The sequence below is a fragment of the Branchiostoma lanceolatum genome, chromosome 15, assembly GCF_035083965.1.
Source record: "Branchiostoma lanceolatum isolate klBraLanc5 chromosome 15, klBraLanc5.hap2, whole genome shotgun sequence".
In the NCBI taxonomy this organism is placed as follows: Eukaryota; Metazoa; Chordata; class Leptocardii; order Amphioxiformes; family Branchiostomatidae; genus Branchiostoma; species Branchiostoma lanceolatum.
The window spans coordinates 12,589,165-12,608,634 of NC_089736.1; the positions used below are offsets into that span (position 1 = coordinate 12,589,165).

Below are 19,470 nucleotides of genomic sequence, written 5' to 3' on the forward strand. Positions count from 1 at the left end.
CTCCAATTTCTAGTCATTCCTACACATAGTAAGTTTCAATAACACTATACAATTACATATCGACATTAAAGGTGAAAAGATACGATGTTGTTGTGTGGTGAGAACTGATAGAAAATCCAAGCCCTAATAGACTGATCCCAACTGTCCATCACAATTAGCGGTTTGACCAATGAGAGAGTGACAGCATGTCCGTCAAATTTGTGCATTTTTATGTTTTAATTTTGCATTTGTGTAAAGAGCCCTGTGTAGCAATGTTTTGATTGGTCAGTAACATTAACTGTAACTATTTGAATTTCAGGCGGATCTGGTGGACAAACTGGAACGACAAGAGCCCCAGCATCATGACGTCGTACATCGGAGGCCAGGAGGTGGTGTCGATCGTGCAGGGGAGCGACATCCGGACGCCAAACGGTCTGGCGATCGACCATGCAGCCGAGAAACTGTACTGGTCTGACGCCACCTTGGACAAGATTGAGAGATGCAATTATGATGGCACCAAAAGAGTGGTAGGTGCTACATTGTACATGTATGGCAGAAATTTTGAAAAATTAACATTATTATGATTCTGAACAGACATTATCAAATGCGCCAAAAATAGTTACTCATACAAGCAACTGGATAAAATTTCGAAGCAGTCAGACGTTTCCGACAGCATCCACTATCTTCTGGGTCACGACCAGTGGAAGATTAGCTCTTTCAGTGAGCTAAACTGTATCAAGATCACTTTCCTTTTTACTTACAGGCATAGGTTTGTCTTTTGTTGACTATCAGTAAATCTCCTCCCTGTTTTAGGTAATTCTACAAGTTGAGCCCGTGCACTCCTTCGGCCTTGCCGTGTATGGTGACTACATCTACTGGACTGACTGGGTTCGACGTTCGGTCATGGCCGCGAACAAATTGGACGGCAGCAATGTCAAGGTTCTCCGCAGCGACATCAGCCAGCAGCCAATGGGAATCATCGCTGTCGCCAACGAGACAAACAACTGTGAGTATAGTGTATGTTTGTTCCACATAACCCTTAAAAACCCTTTAAACAGTTTTGTACAAAATAAAAACAATCATTATACATAAAAGACCTTAAAGGTTTTGTCGACTCTCACTGGGATAGACCCCTACACTTTTCAATAAGTGTGCAAGGTTTTTTAACATGCTAGAGGTGTGACTCGGGCTTTATGTCCCATCAGAAAGGGCGTTGATTGGAGAAACAGGACTGGTGTAAAGTGCCTTTCCCAAGGGCACAAAATTGTGGCCTGCTGGCGATTTGAACCCAGAACATATAAAGTCTAAGTCAACAACCCTAACCACGAGACAGCATTTCCATATGTTACTTGGTACTTTTGGTACTACTTCTACCAGATGTGATTGTAATTTCACTTCCAAGTCTTTTGATACTTGGAGTATGGTAGTTGAACATACACTGCTACCAACTTGGACTAGCCCCCCGCTGTACTGAGTCAACGTTTTGATTTAATCTTTTAAAAGCTATCCTTGTTTATTTCTCCCCCCCCCCCAGGTATGTTGAGTCCGTGCCGTACTCTGAACGGAGGATGTGACCATGAGTGCAGCGTCATGCCCAATGGACTGGTCAACTGTACCTGTCGTCCTCCCAAAGTACTCATGGATGCCACGCGATGTGTCGGTGAGTTGATTGTGACTGTGAACAGTATGACCATAAATGTATAGTATGAAATCAATGTAGTTTGACTAAGGGGAGGTACCACCAAAGGAGTTGCTCAGAAAAGTGCACCGTGTATACTCTCAAACTTTTTATTTTATTTTTTAAATGATTTTTTTCCTGGGCAAATTTTGCTTACTAGAAAGGATCAGTTTTCTGCTGGGGAGGACAGAATTTGCGACCTTTGCCATGTTTTGACCCCGGAATCCTCAGTATTCTGGTTGGACTGATCTATTAGGACATGGAGTGAAACCCTGGTATCATGTCAAACTTCTGGCTGTAGCTCGTTAAAATGCCAGAATTGACCTCCTTTTTTTTTTTACAAAACCTGACAAATCCAACTTTCCCGTGGGGGTAAAGATTTGAGGTTTTGAATGTAGGTTTTAAAGGGATTGTTTTCATACGTAATCCATTGGAAAAATGATACCACTTTCTGAAGTTTAGGACGCCTTTACAAATATAACTGAAGGTGTATTGTTTCCCCAGAGCCTGAGGTGACCTGTTCTCCTCGCCAGTTTGGGTGCAGTGCGTCGGGCTGTATTGCTTACGAGGACTCCTGTGATGGGATATCAGACTGTGAGGATGGCAGCGATGAGGAAAACACATACTGTGGTAAGCCGTCGATATCTGTCAAGCAGTTTTTAATATTGTTTGTAAGTCCAGAATCTAGGACAGTGTGGTAAAGAATGCTTCATCTTCCCTTGTCATACGCTTTAGGTAAACTTAAGCCAAATTACTAGCCTGTACCGGGCTGTGGTGGCAAACCGGTGTACAGAAAGCGTGCAATGGAACGAAATAGAATGAAATGGAACAAAATGTGAAGCGAAATGAACTAAAATTGTTAAAAGTTTAAGGAAATCAATGGTACTTTGGAAGGATTAGAATACAGAGGTGGGTGTTAAATGAAATAGAGCATGTTTTATTTTGACAATGTTACCCAGAATGAGGCAAGATTATATTTTTACAGCCTATCAGGAGGCTGTTAGAGGCTGTAACCTACCATCTCTATGATGACTGTCACAGCAATAAAAAAAATAGAGTAAAAATTTATTGATACCTTTAAATTTCTTACATAATTATACAATATTACTCATCTTTAACTTTTAGAGACTTACCATCAATTTTATAGTATAACGATGGACTGATTATTTATGATGTGAAATCCAGTATAAACTCAAGATCTTTATTCTTTGTAGCCACCCGTGACTGCCGTGATGGGTGGAAGAGGTGCCGCAATAGTCGCTGCATCTCCGAGGACCTCTGGTGTAACGGGAAGAACGATTGTCATGACAATTCCGACGAGGACAGATGTGGTAAGTTGTCAGACCTGTGTTCTCCAATACCAATGCTTAGTTAAGCTTAAGTCCTCCCCGCACCAGACAGTGCATAAGGCGGCGCCCATCTCCATTTCGGTAGCCCTGGGCCACACAACTTTATCACTACAGCAGGGGGCTGGTCCACTGGTAGTGGTGTGTTTAACTACCACACTCTATCCCAAATGCTGAGTGCTAAGCAGAGAAAGCAGTATGTACCATTTTTTATAGTCTTTGGTATGACCCGGCCGGGGTTCGAACTCACGACCTACCGTATGCAAGGCGAACACTCTATCCACTAGGCCATTGCACCGGTTCCAATGCTTACAGGTCACAATTGAAAAAAAGGGCTCGCCAGATAGTATACGGCCTTTTTTTGTGTGGGACACCCTGCGGCTATTTTTGGCTGGGCCAGGCCCCCCAGGGATTTTAACTCTTACAATCAAATCAGCACCCGGTAACAAATAGATGCCGTCCCTTGCCAAACTGTTGTCTAATGTAGCATTAATGCCGCACTGGGCGCTCCTTAGCGGAGCACATCAGGCATTAATGCTGGATTCCCTTTGAAACAGAGCATTAATGCCAGCATACACCCCTGTCCATTAATCATCATTTATCACCCAGTCTTCTTGGACTGAAGGGGAAGTGGAAACCCTTTCCCCTGGCTGGTGGTCACACCAAATTAACCCTCTGCCCCCTAACTACAGTCCACCTTTGTCAAAAACCCCAGTTGTTGCAGGGTACCAATGTATAGGTCAAGCATGACTAAATGCCGTGGCAGAAAGCACTAATGCTGGAAAGATACCAACTAATTGGTTCAAGCCTTGGTCCAAGGCATGGCTGCTAGGACATTGAGGGACTGGTATTTGGACAGCCATAATTACCATGAAATTACCATGGCAGTGTGCACTAACCAAGTGCTGCATATATATTTCTGGCATTAATGCTACATTAGACAACAGTTTGGCAAGGGGTGTGTTGACCGTGCAAACACTGCTGCCAGTTCACGGACAAGATATATTTTGCTTCATGATAAACGTAACCTTTGGAAAGCACACTTCTGATCTTCAAATTGATATGTGTATGATTCTCTTGTAGATGAGAGAAGCTGTGCTCCAGGAGAGTTCCGCTGCAACAACGGACGCTGTATCGATGAATCCCTGAGGTGTGACCAGAGAATCTTCTGTGAGGATGCTTCAGACGAGATTGGTTGTCGTAAGTATCCAAATAACACTGTATACTCATTTAGAGTTTGGCCAGTGATACAATGTGATAATGATGAAAATCTATACGTTTGTATACTATTAGGTATTACAATAAAGGTCCTGTAGACTTTGAGTCCATCTGGGCAGTGTTAATCCTCTGTGTCTATATATAGGGCATGGTATGGGAAGGCAGAGCCTTAAGCCCTCTCCTTCCATCAACTTTACCTCTCTTTTATCTTTTAGATTTCAGCCAAAGTGATGAACAATACAGTTCAACAATGTTAATTAGAATGCATTAGGACACTGGTCATTTTCAACATCATATTGATATAGAATAATAGATATATGTTGTAGCAAAGCAAGCACATTCAATTTGATAAGCTGGACAAAGAAGAAAAATGTGTACTACTACTACACAAATCCAAATCGAGTCAACCGTTCAGAACCTTATTATGTTAAGAGTATGAAATACTGGAAGTCTGTAAGAAAATTGGCAGGACTACTTGAATTCTATTTTGAATTTTTATCTCTCAGATGTTAGGTCAAAAAACTTTTTGGCCTTCGCTTATGCTTGGGTCACATTTCTAATCCGGGGCCCGATCGGGCAGTCTTTTTGAGAATAAAAAATATGATATAAAGGACAACAAAAAGCACAAAACGTACCATAAAATTATCCAAGAGCACAGTTCGTGCATATTTATTGACAAAGTCTTTAATTTTTCGCTTCCACGAACAGCCGACCAGGCCCCGGTTGGGAAATGTGACTCTAGCATAAGCGGTTGACCCAAAAAAGGGTAGATATTTGTTAGGGTCTGCCAGGTAACCGAGAAACACAGCATTTTACTATAATTATTTCAATAAATACATTGTGTATAGGGGTGGATACTGGTTCGGCTTGATAAGGTCCAAGTCCAAGTTTAGGTCCAGAGATTTAGGTTCAGGTCCGGACCTGAACCTGGACCTGATCCTGTCCAGTTGATGTTTTGTTTTATTAGACCAATATTAAGCATAGAGAATTAATACTGACACGCAGAACTATAAAAGTTTCTTGGTGAGAAAATTTTAAAGATAAACCAGTGTTTGATATTTGAATGTTGTGCTTATTTTAAATGCCTTTTTTGTCAGAGGGGACACTCAAAACACTTTTTATCAAACAAAATGGAAAAATATATTTGTACTTTGTTCAGTTTTTTTTTGACTCAGGTTTTGGCTTTCAGGTTTTTTGGACTCGGTTCTTGGATGTTATAAAGGTCCGAATCAGGTCCAGCGAACCGATATCCACCCCTAATTGTGTATATACTCAAGATCACTGCAACTTTAATTCACCCTGTGAAATCTTTCCCACAGCTCCAGTGGATTGCAGTACGTACAGAGAGCGCGGTCTGGAGGAGGTTCTGTCTGGGTACATCAACTGTAACATGACCAGCCTGTGTATCCTCCCTCAGTGGAAGTGTGATGGAGAGAACGACTGTGGGGACAACTCTGATGAGGAAGACTGTAAGCATTAACTACTGTAAATCACTTTAATAAAGCGGCAGGAAAATATAGCAGTTTGGGGGAAAAGGAGAATGTCACGGCACTTAATTTTAACGGTGAGAACAAACATTACTGTCTCAAATATTAGTGATGAAATATCTGCGATGATGAAATTTTAGCTGTTGACTAGTGACCGTTAGATCAGCTAAAATTAAGTTACAGTTAGCAAATCAAGAATTACAGTACTCTTGTATCACTCTGTAAATTCTTTTGGCCATAGCAAGTAAATTTTATGGATGACAACCCTGTGCAGACTCCAAATTTAATGAAAGAAGGCGATAAGAAACAAGATGGGTAAAAGAAAATAAGATGGCTGAATTTTTTAAATAAACATCATAAACATTGTAACAAAAAGTAAGCGACAAAACATGGTATCACAGCCAACAAGTTTTTTTTTCCTGTATTTAAGAAGTGCACAAAGTGACACAAGTATGGTAGACTGGTATCACTTACCAAGTTGGTAACTACACTCATGGCTACCACACTGGTGCCACTTTTACAACTATAATTGATTTCAGAATTAGTTTCACTTCTATAACTTACTACAGACATGGCTACCTCACTAGAGTCACTACAACTTAGAAATGCTGACCTATAGTTACTACAGAAATGGCTACCATGCATATGGCATATTTTTCCTTTATTCAATTTTTTTTTCTTTAAAATCAGGCGAACGTTAAAGAGTGCCTCTGATGTCATCCATAAGATTTACTTGCTGTGGCCTTATGTTTTAAAAGAAAGAGATGAGGCATGTAAACTGAAGATTTAAGTCAAATGCAATTGTAGAATGATGCTTTTTTCTCTATTCTCTATTTAACATACTGCATTTAGGGCTTCTGGGTATGAATATGCAATTAAATTAATTGTCATTACAATGCCATTTTGAGCTTACAGGTTAATCTTTATTGTAAACCACACTTGTGAAAGTCGATGTATAAGATTGATAAGATTTACAATAATATTATACAATGTATGATAGTTGAAGTACTTACAAAAATATGGAATATCGATTTGACTGTTTTCCATAATTCTCTTTGACTCAGGTTTATGTGGCAGCGGTTACTTCCAGTGTAAGAACGGACGCTGCATTCCAGAGTCCTGGAAATGTGACAACGACAACGACTGTGGAGACAACTCGGATGAGCCCTCTAGCTGTTGTAAGCAGTACTACAGTCCTACTTTTGCATATTGTATATTTTCCAACTTCCTGTTTTCGTTGCGTTGATACTGTTGTGGAGCCAACACATTTGTGGTACGAAAGAATTAGGACAGAAAATCGAAAAGCATTCTTGTGACAGTTAAAGAGGTGTCTCAAACTTCAGCTTATTGGAAATATTGCTGTAAGACATAGTCATTGTCGATAATTGGTTCTTTCATAGACCTTGCTGGAAACTGAAGAAAATTATATATACATGTAATACAGTAAAACCTGTGTTAGCGGTCACTTGGACATAGCGGTCACCTGGCCATAGTGGTCACTTTTTGTCGGTCCCTTGGATTTTTCCCATTGACATAAGCATTAAGAATTAGTCTATAGCGGTCACCTGTCCAATGTGGTCGCGGTCAGCCAATTTTCGGTCCGGCCGCAACGGCAACACTGCCAATAGCGGTCACTGCGCGTGGTCAGGCCGCGGTCACAGCGTGGCCGGCGTACCTTTGTTTACATGAGCAGTCGTAACTTCAAGCCGTGCCAGGTTCACAATCTTTTTATTTCCGCGCTGCGCCACCAAAACGTGGGCTCAACTAGAACCTTAATGTGTATGAATAAAGAAAACATTAAAGAATTTCGTAGTTTGACGCGAAGTATTTCCCGAAATGGTGTCTTCTGATTTTTTACGTGGCTGTAAACACTCGTCTCGGTTCCGCGGCACATCGTCATTTCTGAGCTGTCGGACTGGGCGAAATTACGGCCGCAGCTTTTTAACAGAAGACTCATTCATGTATCTGACGTGTTAAGTTCTTGAACATGTAATTTTCCGGGCGGAATTTCCGTTTTCTGCGGGTAAATAAAGAATTTTCGAGATTTACGCATTTTTCCAAGATGGCGTCGCAGCAAAGGTCACAAGAGTTCAGACGATACCACTGATATGTAGGTTAGATACGGTATATCTATTTTGTAATACCGCATCCCTGAGAGTAATTTCATTATTAAAACCTTAAAAATACATCGATACAGATATATTATGATGTAAGATACAAGTTGTACTAAATTTATGAAAGAAATAAGCATGAACGGATGCACTTTTCCAATGATTACCACATACTAGGGATAATGGTAGAAGCAGAACCCAAGCTGAAAACAAAGGGAACTCGCCACGATGTTTTGTTTGAAAACCGGCCGAAAACGAACAATAGGTGGAAACAAAGGAACAATCCTTTGTTTCAAAATGTTGGTAACTAAATGGGTGGCGTTCAGTTGCAAAATAAGTTGTTTTACATGGCTAAATTTCGTTCGTTGTCGGCGACAGAGGCACCAAACTTCCAAGAAAAATGGCGGTCTCTTCAGAAGTCTTCAGAACCTGGAGCACAAGTCCGTCTTTTTCGAGTTTGCTAGATAATAGCGAAGAGTGCGGGGCAGCTGACTAATTTTGCCGTGGGAACTGGTAAACTGGACATCCATGTCAACTAAATTGAAGACCATTTGCAGTTTATGTGTTTGTGTAGGGCATGGTCATTGCAATGTTTCTTCAATTAAAATTATGATATACTGTATAACAAAAATAAGGAAACAAAAATTGAACTGTAGATGTTATAAGCACCTAGTACCTGTGCAGTGTGTATGTGAAAAAATACTCAGTACCTTAGTATAAACTTATGTCTTGTGTCACTCATTGCTCGAGTCGACCATATCCTCTATATAGTGGTCACCTGGCCATAGTGGCCAAATTTACTCAGTCCCTTGAGTGACCACTATAGACAGGTTTGACTGTATATGAATACGAGTGATTGCTGTTTTTGTTGATATCCGGGGTATTCCAAAACTGGTAGGCAAAATAAAAATAGCAGATTAAATAAGTAATCAATATTCAAATTAGCCGAAAAATTATGAATTAAATTGTGAATTAATCTTTTGCGTTCCACCTGATTTTTTGCTTACCATTGCGTTACTGTGACATTATAGCGATCGCTTGTAAGTTGTATGCAACCATGCATCATGACAGAATAGTATACAGACTCTGAGGTTAACCTTCTCCCTGCTGCCTAACTCTGTAACCAATAGAGAATGGGGTGCCAAACGGCTACTTCAGTCTGCTTAAGTTTAAATAACAAAGGAATAACATTCACTTTTTACTGTTATTGTATTTTCCAGCATTCGCGTGCACAGACGAGCAATTCTCCTGTAACAATTCCCGCTGTATCCCTAAGAACTGGAAATGTGACGGCGAGCAAGACTGCGAGGACGGATCTGACGAGTCTTCTAACCTTATGTGTGGTAAGTTACTGTAACTGTATTTAAAGTTCGCGGAGGATTTATTTCGTGTTAGGGAGAAGTTGGAATGTTTGCAGTGGTTTTAAGTTTGCTGTTGAAAGGAAGGAATAGTTGGGTAGAAGACATAATAAGCATTTTCGCAGTGGTTTTAAGTTTGCCTTGAAGAGGTTACCAAGAAAACTGTGAACATTAAACCACCACAAACATTAAAAAAAAAAGATTTATAGTGCATAGACGACAACAGTTGGAGTTGGGGCTATTCCATTGTAAGGTCCCGGGCCATAGAGTAAGGCACATATTCTTTTTTTTCAAGTCAAGAATGTGAAATATGATGAGAAAGTATGTACAATTATTGTAATCAGTTATTCTAAACAATAAGTCACATAACTAGAAAATCAAACACTCTTTTTGAGACAACATCTACATGTATGTGCCATCTTGTTGCATAAAGCACATATACCTGAAGACTTCCTTTCCAAAGTATGCTAGGTCCTGTTTTAACCGTTTGGAATTTTATTTGTGATAGTTAGATTTCCTTAAAATTCCAAGTTCAACAATTTATAAAGGCATTTTGTTTATTGCCATATCTTTTCCACTGCCTCTACATCACATGACACATTATTTCACTTACACATGCTTAGCTGAATGGATAAAAGAACAGCTAGGTGAGAAATGCACAAAGCCTTATTCTTATTTAACACCATTAACTTCTGGTTTTCTTACTTTGATTTTCTTCATTTTTACTGGGCCCAGTCTACCACATTTTTACATAACTTCATGTGAAGAAGATACATTGTACATGCATATATATGCTGGGTTTGACTCAGTGCATTTAATGTTAGTGGTCTCATTCATGTATTACTCCAAGTGGGTACCCTAAAAGAATGTTAATGGTCTCATTCATGCATGTATTACTTCGAGTGGGTACCCTAAAAGAATCCGTGGCCAAAAAATTAATGGCTGCATGAACATGTGTTTATATGGGTGGGAAATTCTCTTTTAGCCAGTCCAGCTGATCTCAAGCGTCAAACTGATGAAAGCTTGTTTGCAACTGAAGAAATTTGCAGGCAAAGTTTGGCAGCTGCGCGCGAGGTCGGACGTACACAGCCGGCCATTGTAGATGATGCGGTCATGCGCTTACGGCTGGAAAGTGACTTTTTGGGGGTTAACTATGTGCAGTTTGTAATTGCTATAAAAGAGATTGTGTGTTGTGAAAATGTTGGCAATTTTTCCACATGATCTAGGGTAGATTTTCTCAACAAAGAATGAATAACATTGGCACATTTTCTATAGCTTCATTACGATCGCGTCCATATAAAACATGTATTTATAACATGTAAGCCTATACTCATGAATGAGACCTTATTCTGGAAAATAGAACACTGATTCCAAATCACTCTTGTTACTAACTACTAACACTCTTCTTTAACACATGATCATCATTATTTTAGGCTACTTGCCAGGACCAATTCTACTCTACATCTCCTAGTGCCTCTGTCTTCTTTGATTATGACATGACTTTCTTAAACACATCCTTTACCTTTACATGAAAGGAAAATGCTTTGTTTTACAAACCTTGAGAAGCTTAACAAGCCCTAATTATATATATATATATATATATATATATATATGTATCTGTATCTATATAGCCATTCGGCGTAACACACCAGCTTCGCAGGCACGCGGCACAACAGCAGCTGGTTATATTACGCCGAAAGACCTGTTACGTCGTGCGTGAAATTGTTTCTTTAAGATAGCTGCTATACAAACTCCTACAGATAGGGTCATGTGTCGGTCTTAAGTGCTCTCAAATTGCTTGTTGAACACTCGCTGTATGTATATGTTAAACGGGAAGATGCATTATCAGCCCAACTTGGGAAGCTTATCTTTCTATATATACAATGTATGTCGGAATTTTTTTTTTTTCATAATTGTTTTACAAACTCTTACAGACCGGATCACGTGTAAGCCGGAACAGTTCCGTTGCGTGGAGAACGCTCGCTGTATCCCGAGCCACTGGACCTGTGATGGCGACAACGACTGTCCAGATGCCTCTGACGAGATGGGCTCAGCAAACTGCAGTAAGTCAACTCTCTTAAGTCTACCTCTACAATTAAGGCTATCACATTGAAGCTTTTGGCTTAAGAAAATCTACTTGTCCACGGTGCTGAATATGTGACTATTATTGTATCAAGTTGATGTTTTTTTTTCTAAATTTTAAAAACTGCCTGTACCTAAATTGTTCTATCTAGGCATATAAACCATGTGCATTTCTGCTGCACTGATTATTTTATCATCTGTCAAATGCCCAAAATAAGCAGTTTCCAGTGTATATTTCCTACAATCTCTTTATGGAAGAAACAGAGAAAAAAGTGAATGTTGTCTGTAAAATTTGTCTATTTCGGGAAATTTTGAATGTTGTCTGTAAAAATTGTCTAATTCGGGACATTTTGTATGTTACCTGCATTTTTGAAAATATGCAGTAAAGGCACTTTAATCTTTACATTGTTTTGGACTGTTACCACTAGTGGTGGGTACCTAAACCCGAGTTTAGGTTTAGGTTCGGACTCGAGTCCAGAGGTTAAGGTTCAGGTTCGGACTTGAACCAATGGAATATGTGTGCTACGAATATTTGTTTTCCTGTTTCATGTAAAATTGCATATTGGCATAATTTGAAAACTATAATATGCAGAATTATATACAGTCAGTAATTAATGCAGAAGTTCAGTTATAAACACAAAACAGCAATGTTTTCATATTTTTCCAGTGCAAATTTCACGATCTAAGGAATCTTTAAGATGGTTTAAATCAAAAAGGAGTGAAAAAGTGAGAGTTTATTTTTCAAGTCCGGACTTGTTTCCATATGTTTAGATTTTTTTGGACTTGAACCTAAAGGTTAGGAACAGGTCCGGAACAGGTCTGGGGTTTAGGTACGCACCACTAGTTACCACTGTTGTAATCCATTGCGCCTTGTTTTGTTGTGTTCCTCCAGCCTTTACAGAGACGTGTGACTCGGATGAGTTCCAGTGCCAGAACAGACGCTGTATCCAGGCAGCCTGGGTCTGTGACCATGACAACGACTGTGGGGACGGATCTGACGAGTTGGAATGCAGTAAGGCTTCATTCTATACAACCAGGCCATGTTGATTTGATTATATGGATGGCATCCGCATGCGCATCAATTTTCGCCAAAGAAAGTACTGTAAATCATGTAGACTGTAGACCAACTTGCTGGGGATGTAGGGGTGAGGTCTGAAGATCTAGACCAACTAATGGCAGACCGTGACGCCTGGAGGGAGAGAGCAACCTTAGTCCGGGCAAACCGCCAGATATGATGATGATGAAATCATGTAAAGCAGCTATAAAATGAGCAAATGTATGCCGTAAATTGCAAAAAGATATTTGGAAAAAGGATACTAATGTCTAGAATACCAAACTCAGAGAAGAAGATGTGAAAGACCAAAAATGAAGAATCCATTCTTTGGTATACCATTCTCTGTGTGTTTAGTCATCTGTTCAACCTTCCTGACCATGTAGATTTTGTAATGAAGGCAACTTTTTTTTGTTGAAAACTTTTTTTTATTCGCACACTCGCATCAGTTTTGGGGTTCCCAGAGGATGTCATCCATATAATTCAAGCAACATGGCCCTACTAGAAAATAAAAGTTTAGGAAAAGTACTAGAAAATGGGTCTTGGACCATTTTTTCACATGTCAATATGTTAAAGGGATAATTTTATCAGGGAGGATTGTAATCATTGTCATCACTCCTCATTTTATAAATGTGCAGTGCTGTAATATTTAGTCTGCAATACAGTCTGAAAAAAGTCACTTCTGCAAAAAAACGCTTTGTCTCATTTTCAAGAAGGATTGTAAGAGAGACATACATGTAGGATTTCGCTTTGACTTTTTGTCCAACAATGTTTTCCTAGGAAAGGTATTTTGAGGGAATTATGTTTTGGCATCTACATGTACATTTTTCACCTGTTTTGTTGCAGTCTTACTGTTTTATACGCCATGTTTTACCGATATCACTCAAGACCATCTTTACAACGCTTCTTGCTCTGGCCTAAGTTGTCTTTAGCTAGAGATGTTTGTTTGTATTTATCTGTGTTGTTTGTTTCTCTCTCAGCCTACACCACCTGTGCACCAGACCAGTTCCAGTGTAAGAACGGACGCTGTATCCCGTCCAGTTGGACGTGTGATAGAGACAACGACTGTAACGACAACTCCGATGAAGCTCCTTCAAATACTCAATGTGGTCAGTGTTCAGTGTGTTACTGTTTTGGAACAAAGCTTGTTTTTGCCACGCAACCGCCATGCGGTTGCTGGCATTGTGCCGGGTATTAAGATGTCCACTCTTCCTGGTTCGTCCGACCTGTAGACAGGCTGAGCCTCGCCAGAGGGCGCTTCACGCAAGGCCAGACGATTGCATTTCGCCATTGCTTATGGCTGAATATAGTTGGTTAATTTGTATTCGCAGACTGCTGATAATTCGATTCCTATTTGGATTAGCAGTATGAGAGAAGAAGAATGTGTGTTAAATGCAACTTGAATCCATCCTCGCAATCTAAACGGCATCCAAGACGGTTTGATTTTTAGTTCAACTGATGAAATACATAGGACAATAGTGTGGCCATTAGCTATTATGCAGCAAAGGATAGGGTGGCAAAACTTGTGATTGTTTTCTTGCAAGATATACATATGTGACGATTGATGGGGAGGGTAGGGCGTAACGAAGTCTATATAAGACAGTCAATGATTTACACGTACAACCATCATTTCATCCTCACCATTATCTAATGGTTGCATGGCCAGTTTTTTTTTTTTTTTTTTAAGCATTTCTTGTTTCAACTGGATGTAGGTTCAAACTGTAACCCCCAACATGGGATAAAAGTTAGACTGTTTGAGCTAGCTGATAAATGGTACATGTAGCTCTTTTGGCCCTTAGTTCTACCACTGTATGACAGAATGACACGTCCTATTACTTCTTTTGTTTTCTAAGAAAAGAGAAAATTTCTTTGCATTTTCTTAACCTTCTCCCTGCTGCCTAACTCTGTAACCAATAGAGAATATGGTGCCAAATGGCTACTTCATTGTGCTAAAGGTTACGCCGCCTTTTCTTTATCCATGTTTGAGATAACACTTATATGTCTTCGGATAAGACAGTAGATGCTTACCCCTCAAATGCATCATTAGAATGTGTTACCAACAGTTGTTATTGTTATTCAAACGGCTACTTCAGTGTGCTAAAGGTTACGCCGCCTTTTCTTTATCCATGTTTGAGATAACACTTATATGTCTTCGGATAAGACAGTAGATGCTAACCCCTCAAATGCATCATTAGAATGTGTTACAAACAGTTGTTATTGTTATTCAAATGGCTACTTCAGTGTGCTAAAGGTTAAGCTGCTTTTTCTTTCACCATGTTTGCTATAACACTGTTGTATATCTTCGGATAAGTCAGTAGATGCTAATGCCTCAAATGCATAATTAGAATGTTGCAAACAGTTGTTGTTGTTGTTGTTTTTGTAGAGCTGTCGTGTACTGAAGAGGAGTTTATGTGCACACAAAGTAGTCAGTGTATCCCGTGGAACATGACATGTAACAACAATAAGGACTGTAGTGACGGATCGGATGAACCCCCAGACCTTTGTGGTAAGTCTAGCGTTTCTTCTCCTCTGGAATGTTTCAAATTACAGTCGAACCTGTACAAGTGACCACCTCTACATAAGGACCACCTGACCATTGATATTAATACACTAATACAGTCATTCATTTTTTCATTATTTGGGTATATAAAAACAAAACCCATAGAAATATTATACATTTTTAAAGAGTTAGAAGCTTAACAAAAACACCATAGTCAAACCTGTACAAGTGACCACCTCTGCATAAGGACCACCTGGCCAATGTAACCACTTTTTGTGGTCCCAAAGATAATTTTTTTCTCCATTAACAATTACATGAGCATTGGAAATATGTAATGAACACTTGTCCACATAGACCAGATTTGTCTCTTGAGTGGTCTTCTTGGGCAGTTTTGACTGTTTGATACATCAAGTCCTTCAGAAATTGAATTCATTAATCATTTATGTCAGATAATTATCATTTACATCTGAATTCTTGCAATTCTTTTTTGGAATGTAGGAAAATAACAGAAATCCAACAATTTCAGCTGCTGTCTTACTACATGTATAATTGATGAAAGTATTCCAACTGATCAGATAGGTTAGATTTTTCATGGGAGTGAGGATTGGATGGAACACATTAAAAAAGAAAGGATCAGTGATATGCCATTTGAAACAAAAATTGTTTGAATTTTCCACTTGCATGATGATGCCAAAACACCAGAAATACGTATCATTTTCACGAGAAGATTCATTTATTTTGGACAAACATCAAACTTAACAATTCTTTTATCACAGGGAGAAATGAATGCCTGGATGCAGAGTTTAACAACTGTACCCAGGTTTGCACAGATTTGCCCATCGGATTCAGGTGCCGCTGCCACAAAGGATTTAGGATGAACGGATCTGTCTGTGAAGGTACGTAACCAGATAAAGTTTTTCTCTATCTCAGAGTTAAGAAGTGCATCATTGTCATCTTAATTATTCATATAGTTTTGAGGTACAGTATTCGCAAATATTAGTCTCCAATACACTTTAATTGCACAAAATAGACATGCCATCTTTTTTCAGTGATAATTTTACAAATTGGATTTAGTTTATGATGTAATGACACAATAACTCCTAAAATTTATCTGCAATGATCATTTGATTTTTGATTTTTAATTCTTTTCTGTCATATTTAACAAGCATAGCCGAACTCAGTGGCGTGACCACTGTTTTACAAAAAAGCACTTAAGTTAAGCTCCTTTCTGTGTTTGTTGTCTTGTTATGTAATTTTCAGAATTCAAAAAAAAAGAATTTTCATGTGTCTTTTCCAGATATTGACGAGTGTAATACAGAGTTCCCCTGTAGTCAGTATTGCGTCAACACCTATGGGAGCTATCGATGTCGCTGTGCGGAGGGCTACAGCAAGGATCCAGCTCAACCTGGCGTCTGCAAAGTTTCCTCAGGTCTGTATTAAACATTTATATCATACCTGGGCGGCGTCTGTGTGGCACAGTGGCAGAGCATCCGGCTATGAACCAATAAGACCCAGGATCAATCCCCAGTGGGATACCCAGACATGTCCCGACATGCACCCAGACGTTGTGCCCTTGGGAAAGGCACTTAACACGTATTTCCCATATCCTAAGCCCAGCAATAGGGTTTGGGTTGGCGTTAGGAAGGCATCCAGCCGTAAAAACTCTGGCTACAAAAAAGGCTTGCACTTGATGAAGTGTTCTGGGGCTCCCCCATCCATGTGTAAGCACGTCTAACCCCCAGATGATGGGGAACAAAAGACTTACATGTAAAACTGGATAGAGAGAGAGAGAGAGAATAACCTTCAATACGGGTGTTTAGACTGGTCCATACTTTATGGGAAGGCCAGGGCTTCCCTTGTTTGATTTGAAGGATTCGAACTTGCCTTGAGTGCACTGTCTGGTAATGTGTTACTGTTGAATATTCAAATACTGGATTCAGACGTTGGAATCAATGTTGTTACTATTTTTTGTTGGAGGACACAAAACTCTCTCAACTTCTAGCGCATTTCGCTTTGAAATGTGATTTTTTTCGGCTGGGTATGACATAAATAGAACACAACACTTTGTACGTTGATGAAAGTTAGACATCCAGGTAGTAAGATACGCCAAAAATAATTACTCAAGCAACTGGATAAAGTTTTGAAACAGTCAGACGTTTCAGACAGCATCCACTGTCTTTCGTCAGTGACAACTCTTTGTATTCCGCATCACCGTGTTGTATTCTATATCTACTAACATAATTCCACCAACTTGAGATACATAATTCCACCACCAAAAAGATATATCCAAACAGATTTCAAACCCAACATACCCCAGTATAATGCACACCTGCATACATGTATCTAAACTGTGAATACCCGGGATGCTGTACCAGAGATCTCTCAAACACTGTTTTTCATTGTGGCGGATTTATGTAACCCAGTGGATTAATGCTAATATTTGTTTTTTCCCTGTATATTCAGATGTGAAGCCATACGTGATGTTCTCCAACCGCTACTACATACGTAAGGTGGATTTCTCGGGCCAGACATACAAGATTGTGCTTGGAGGGTTGAACAACGCTGTCGCCCTGGACTTTGACGTAAAGGACGAACGCATTTACTGGACAGACGTCACCACACAGAGGAGCATGATTCGCAGGGCTTCTTTAAATGGATCTAACTCTGAGGTAAGCTACTACGATTTACTTAAAAATATACATTTTTGTGTAGTTCTCCTGATTTTTTAATGCTAATAACATATTTTGATTTGTCGATGAAGGTTAGACATCGGGGTGATAATGTACGCATGGTAACAGGTACAAGCAGCTCGATAGATTTTGGAAGCAGTCAGACGTTTCAGGTAGCGCCCACTGCCTTTCATCTGTGACTTAAAGGTGCCCTAAGCGATTTCAGGGGGTAAAACTTGAAATATTCTGGGGAAAGCTATTCTATTTGGTGAAATTGAAATTGACATTTACTTCGCCATATTACCGCATTTGCATCATTATTTCATACTTTGGGCGTTTAAAAAGAGCACAGAAACAAGCTGCAAAAGGAGTATTTTATTTATTGGTACCACCCAAAAATCAGCCCAGAATCCAGCCGTAACCGTTTTCTGTGATGATACTACCTGAAATGTTAAATAACCGTTTTCAAAAGCTGTCCAGTTGCTTGAGAAACTGTTACCTTGCATTTTATATTAAACTTAAGGTAAAGGTAGTCTCATAGCCTTTTTGAGGCCGTAGGGACAGTGTTGGTATCCACTGTGTCTAAGGCTCGGTATTGGAAAGTGGAGCCCATCCCTCTCCTTCCATACACTGCCTTTTACCTCCCCAACCGAAGTCAGGTACACATTTTTACACTTGGGTGGAGTGAGGAAAGTTGTGTTAAGTGCCTTTCCCAAGGGCACAAGATCGGTGACATGACAGGATTCGAACTCGGGACCTCTCGGTTCTGAGCCAAATGCTCTGCTGTTGCACCACACGACCCCACTAAAGCAAATGTGTATTATGTGATTGTAAACCCTGCAGCAATTCAGCACTGGCTGCCATTGCACGGGTAATTTCTGACCAATAAACCAGGGCTCTAGCCAGCGACAGTTTTGCCGTAAAATTACGGAACTTTGCTGCGTGTTATGGAAAAAATTCAAAACCATGGTTGCCAGTGGTTCGTGGGACGAGGGAAAATCAGCGTTGTGCGCCCCCTTCCCCACTACCAGTGCCTCAATACAGTTCTGGCCAGTCGCATCGGGCTGACGTTTTTTCTGTTGTTTTCACCAGTTCACGGCCAGTTATAGCAACAACAACAAAAAAAACTTCTGAAATACTCCGATAGTTACCAGGCTTTTCATAGTTTTTTGTAAACATTGTTCAAGTTTCACGCCGAGTTACACGCACTTTCTTCCCGCGAAAACTGGTGTTGAGACCTCAGAATCAGATATTCAACCAATAACAGCCTCCGTACACGCCGCGTCACGGAAAACCGACCAATAACATGCAAGTCTCGCGGTTCACGAGATGTTACCTTAAGCGTGAATCCGCGAGGTTTTATCGGAAATTGATATTTGGTGCGACGATGGGGCTGTCTGAAGGCTTGCAATAAACCATGATTTGTTTTCCCCAGGTTCTCCACAGCACAGCCCTAAGTAACCCAGATGGCATAGCTGTGGACTGGGTAGGCAGGAACCTGTACTGGTGTGACAAGGCTAAGGATGTGATCGAGGTGTCCAGGCTGAATGGAAACTACAGGAAGGTCTTGTACAAGGATGGGCTGAAGGAACCACGAGCCTTAGTGGTGGAGCCACAGGGAGGGTCAGTCAAGTTTCTTTCCTTGAACACATTATGATTATAGCAGATTATATCTAGTTGAGTTTTGTGATGTAGTTCTTGTTTCTAAGCAGTGATTTTTATCATACAATTTATCAACTTAGTCCCGCTGTTCGAAAATCAGGAAGTTGCATAATTTATCTTGAAGCTTTGTTGGAATAAGATATTTAACTAGATGATTGATCATTCAATCAATAAATCAATCAGCCAATCAGTAAGTCAATCAATCAAAACTCAAATCAACTGATTGGTCTACCAATCAATCATTTAATCAATCAACCAACCACTATCTATTGCCTCACTGCAAAGCATTAACGCTGATGTGAGCCACCCTGGCTAAAGAATAGAATGAA

At 39.9% G+C, this 19,470-nt stretch overlaps 1 protein-coding gene across 1 annotated transcript in view; it reads left to right on the forward strand.

The window, feature by feature from the left end:
• The window catches only part of LOC136421283 (low-density lipoprotein receptor-related protein 1-like), a 128,650-nt gene that overhangs the window by 78,047 nt on the left and 31,133 nt on the right, over positions 1-19,470 (forward strand). Inside the window, exons 48-64 of the mRNA XM_066408513.1 lie at positions 299-506; positions 793-985; positions 1,514-1,639; positions 2,162-2,287; positions 2,872-2,988; positions 4,087-4,203; positions 5,541-5,690; positions 6,773-6,886; positions 9,040-9,162; positions 11,112-11,240; positions 12,152-12,271; positions 13,291-13,419; positions 14,694-14,816; positions 15,587-15,706; positions 16,108-16,239; positions 17,274-17,479; positions 18,915-19,102. Coding sequence (XP_066264610.1) covers positions 299-506; positions 793-985; positions 1,514-1,639; positions 2,162-2,287; positions 2,872-2,988; positions 4,087-4,203; positions 5,541-5,690; positions 6,773-6,886; positions 9,040-9,162; positions 11,112-11,240; positions 12,152-12,271; positions 13,291-13,419; positions 14,694-14,816; positions 15,587-15,706; positions 16,108-16,239; positions 17,274-17,479; positions 18,915-19,102 — 2,421 coding nt within the window. The remainder of the gene's footprint in view (positions 1-298; positions 507-792; positions 986-1,513; positions 1,640-2,161; positions 2,288-2,871; positions 2,989-4,086; positions 4,204-5,540; positions 5,691-6,772; positions 6,887-9,039; positions 9,163-11,111; positions 11,241-12,151; positions 12,272-13,290; positions 13,420-14,693; positions 14,817-15,586; positions 15,707-16,107; positions 16,240-17,273; positions 17,480-18,914; positions 19,103-19,470) is intronic.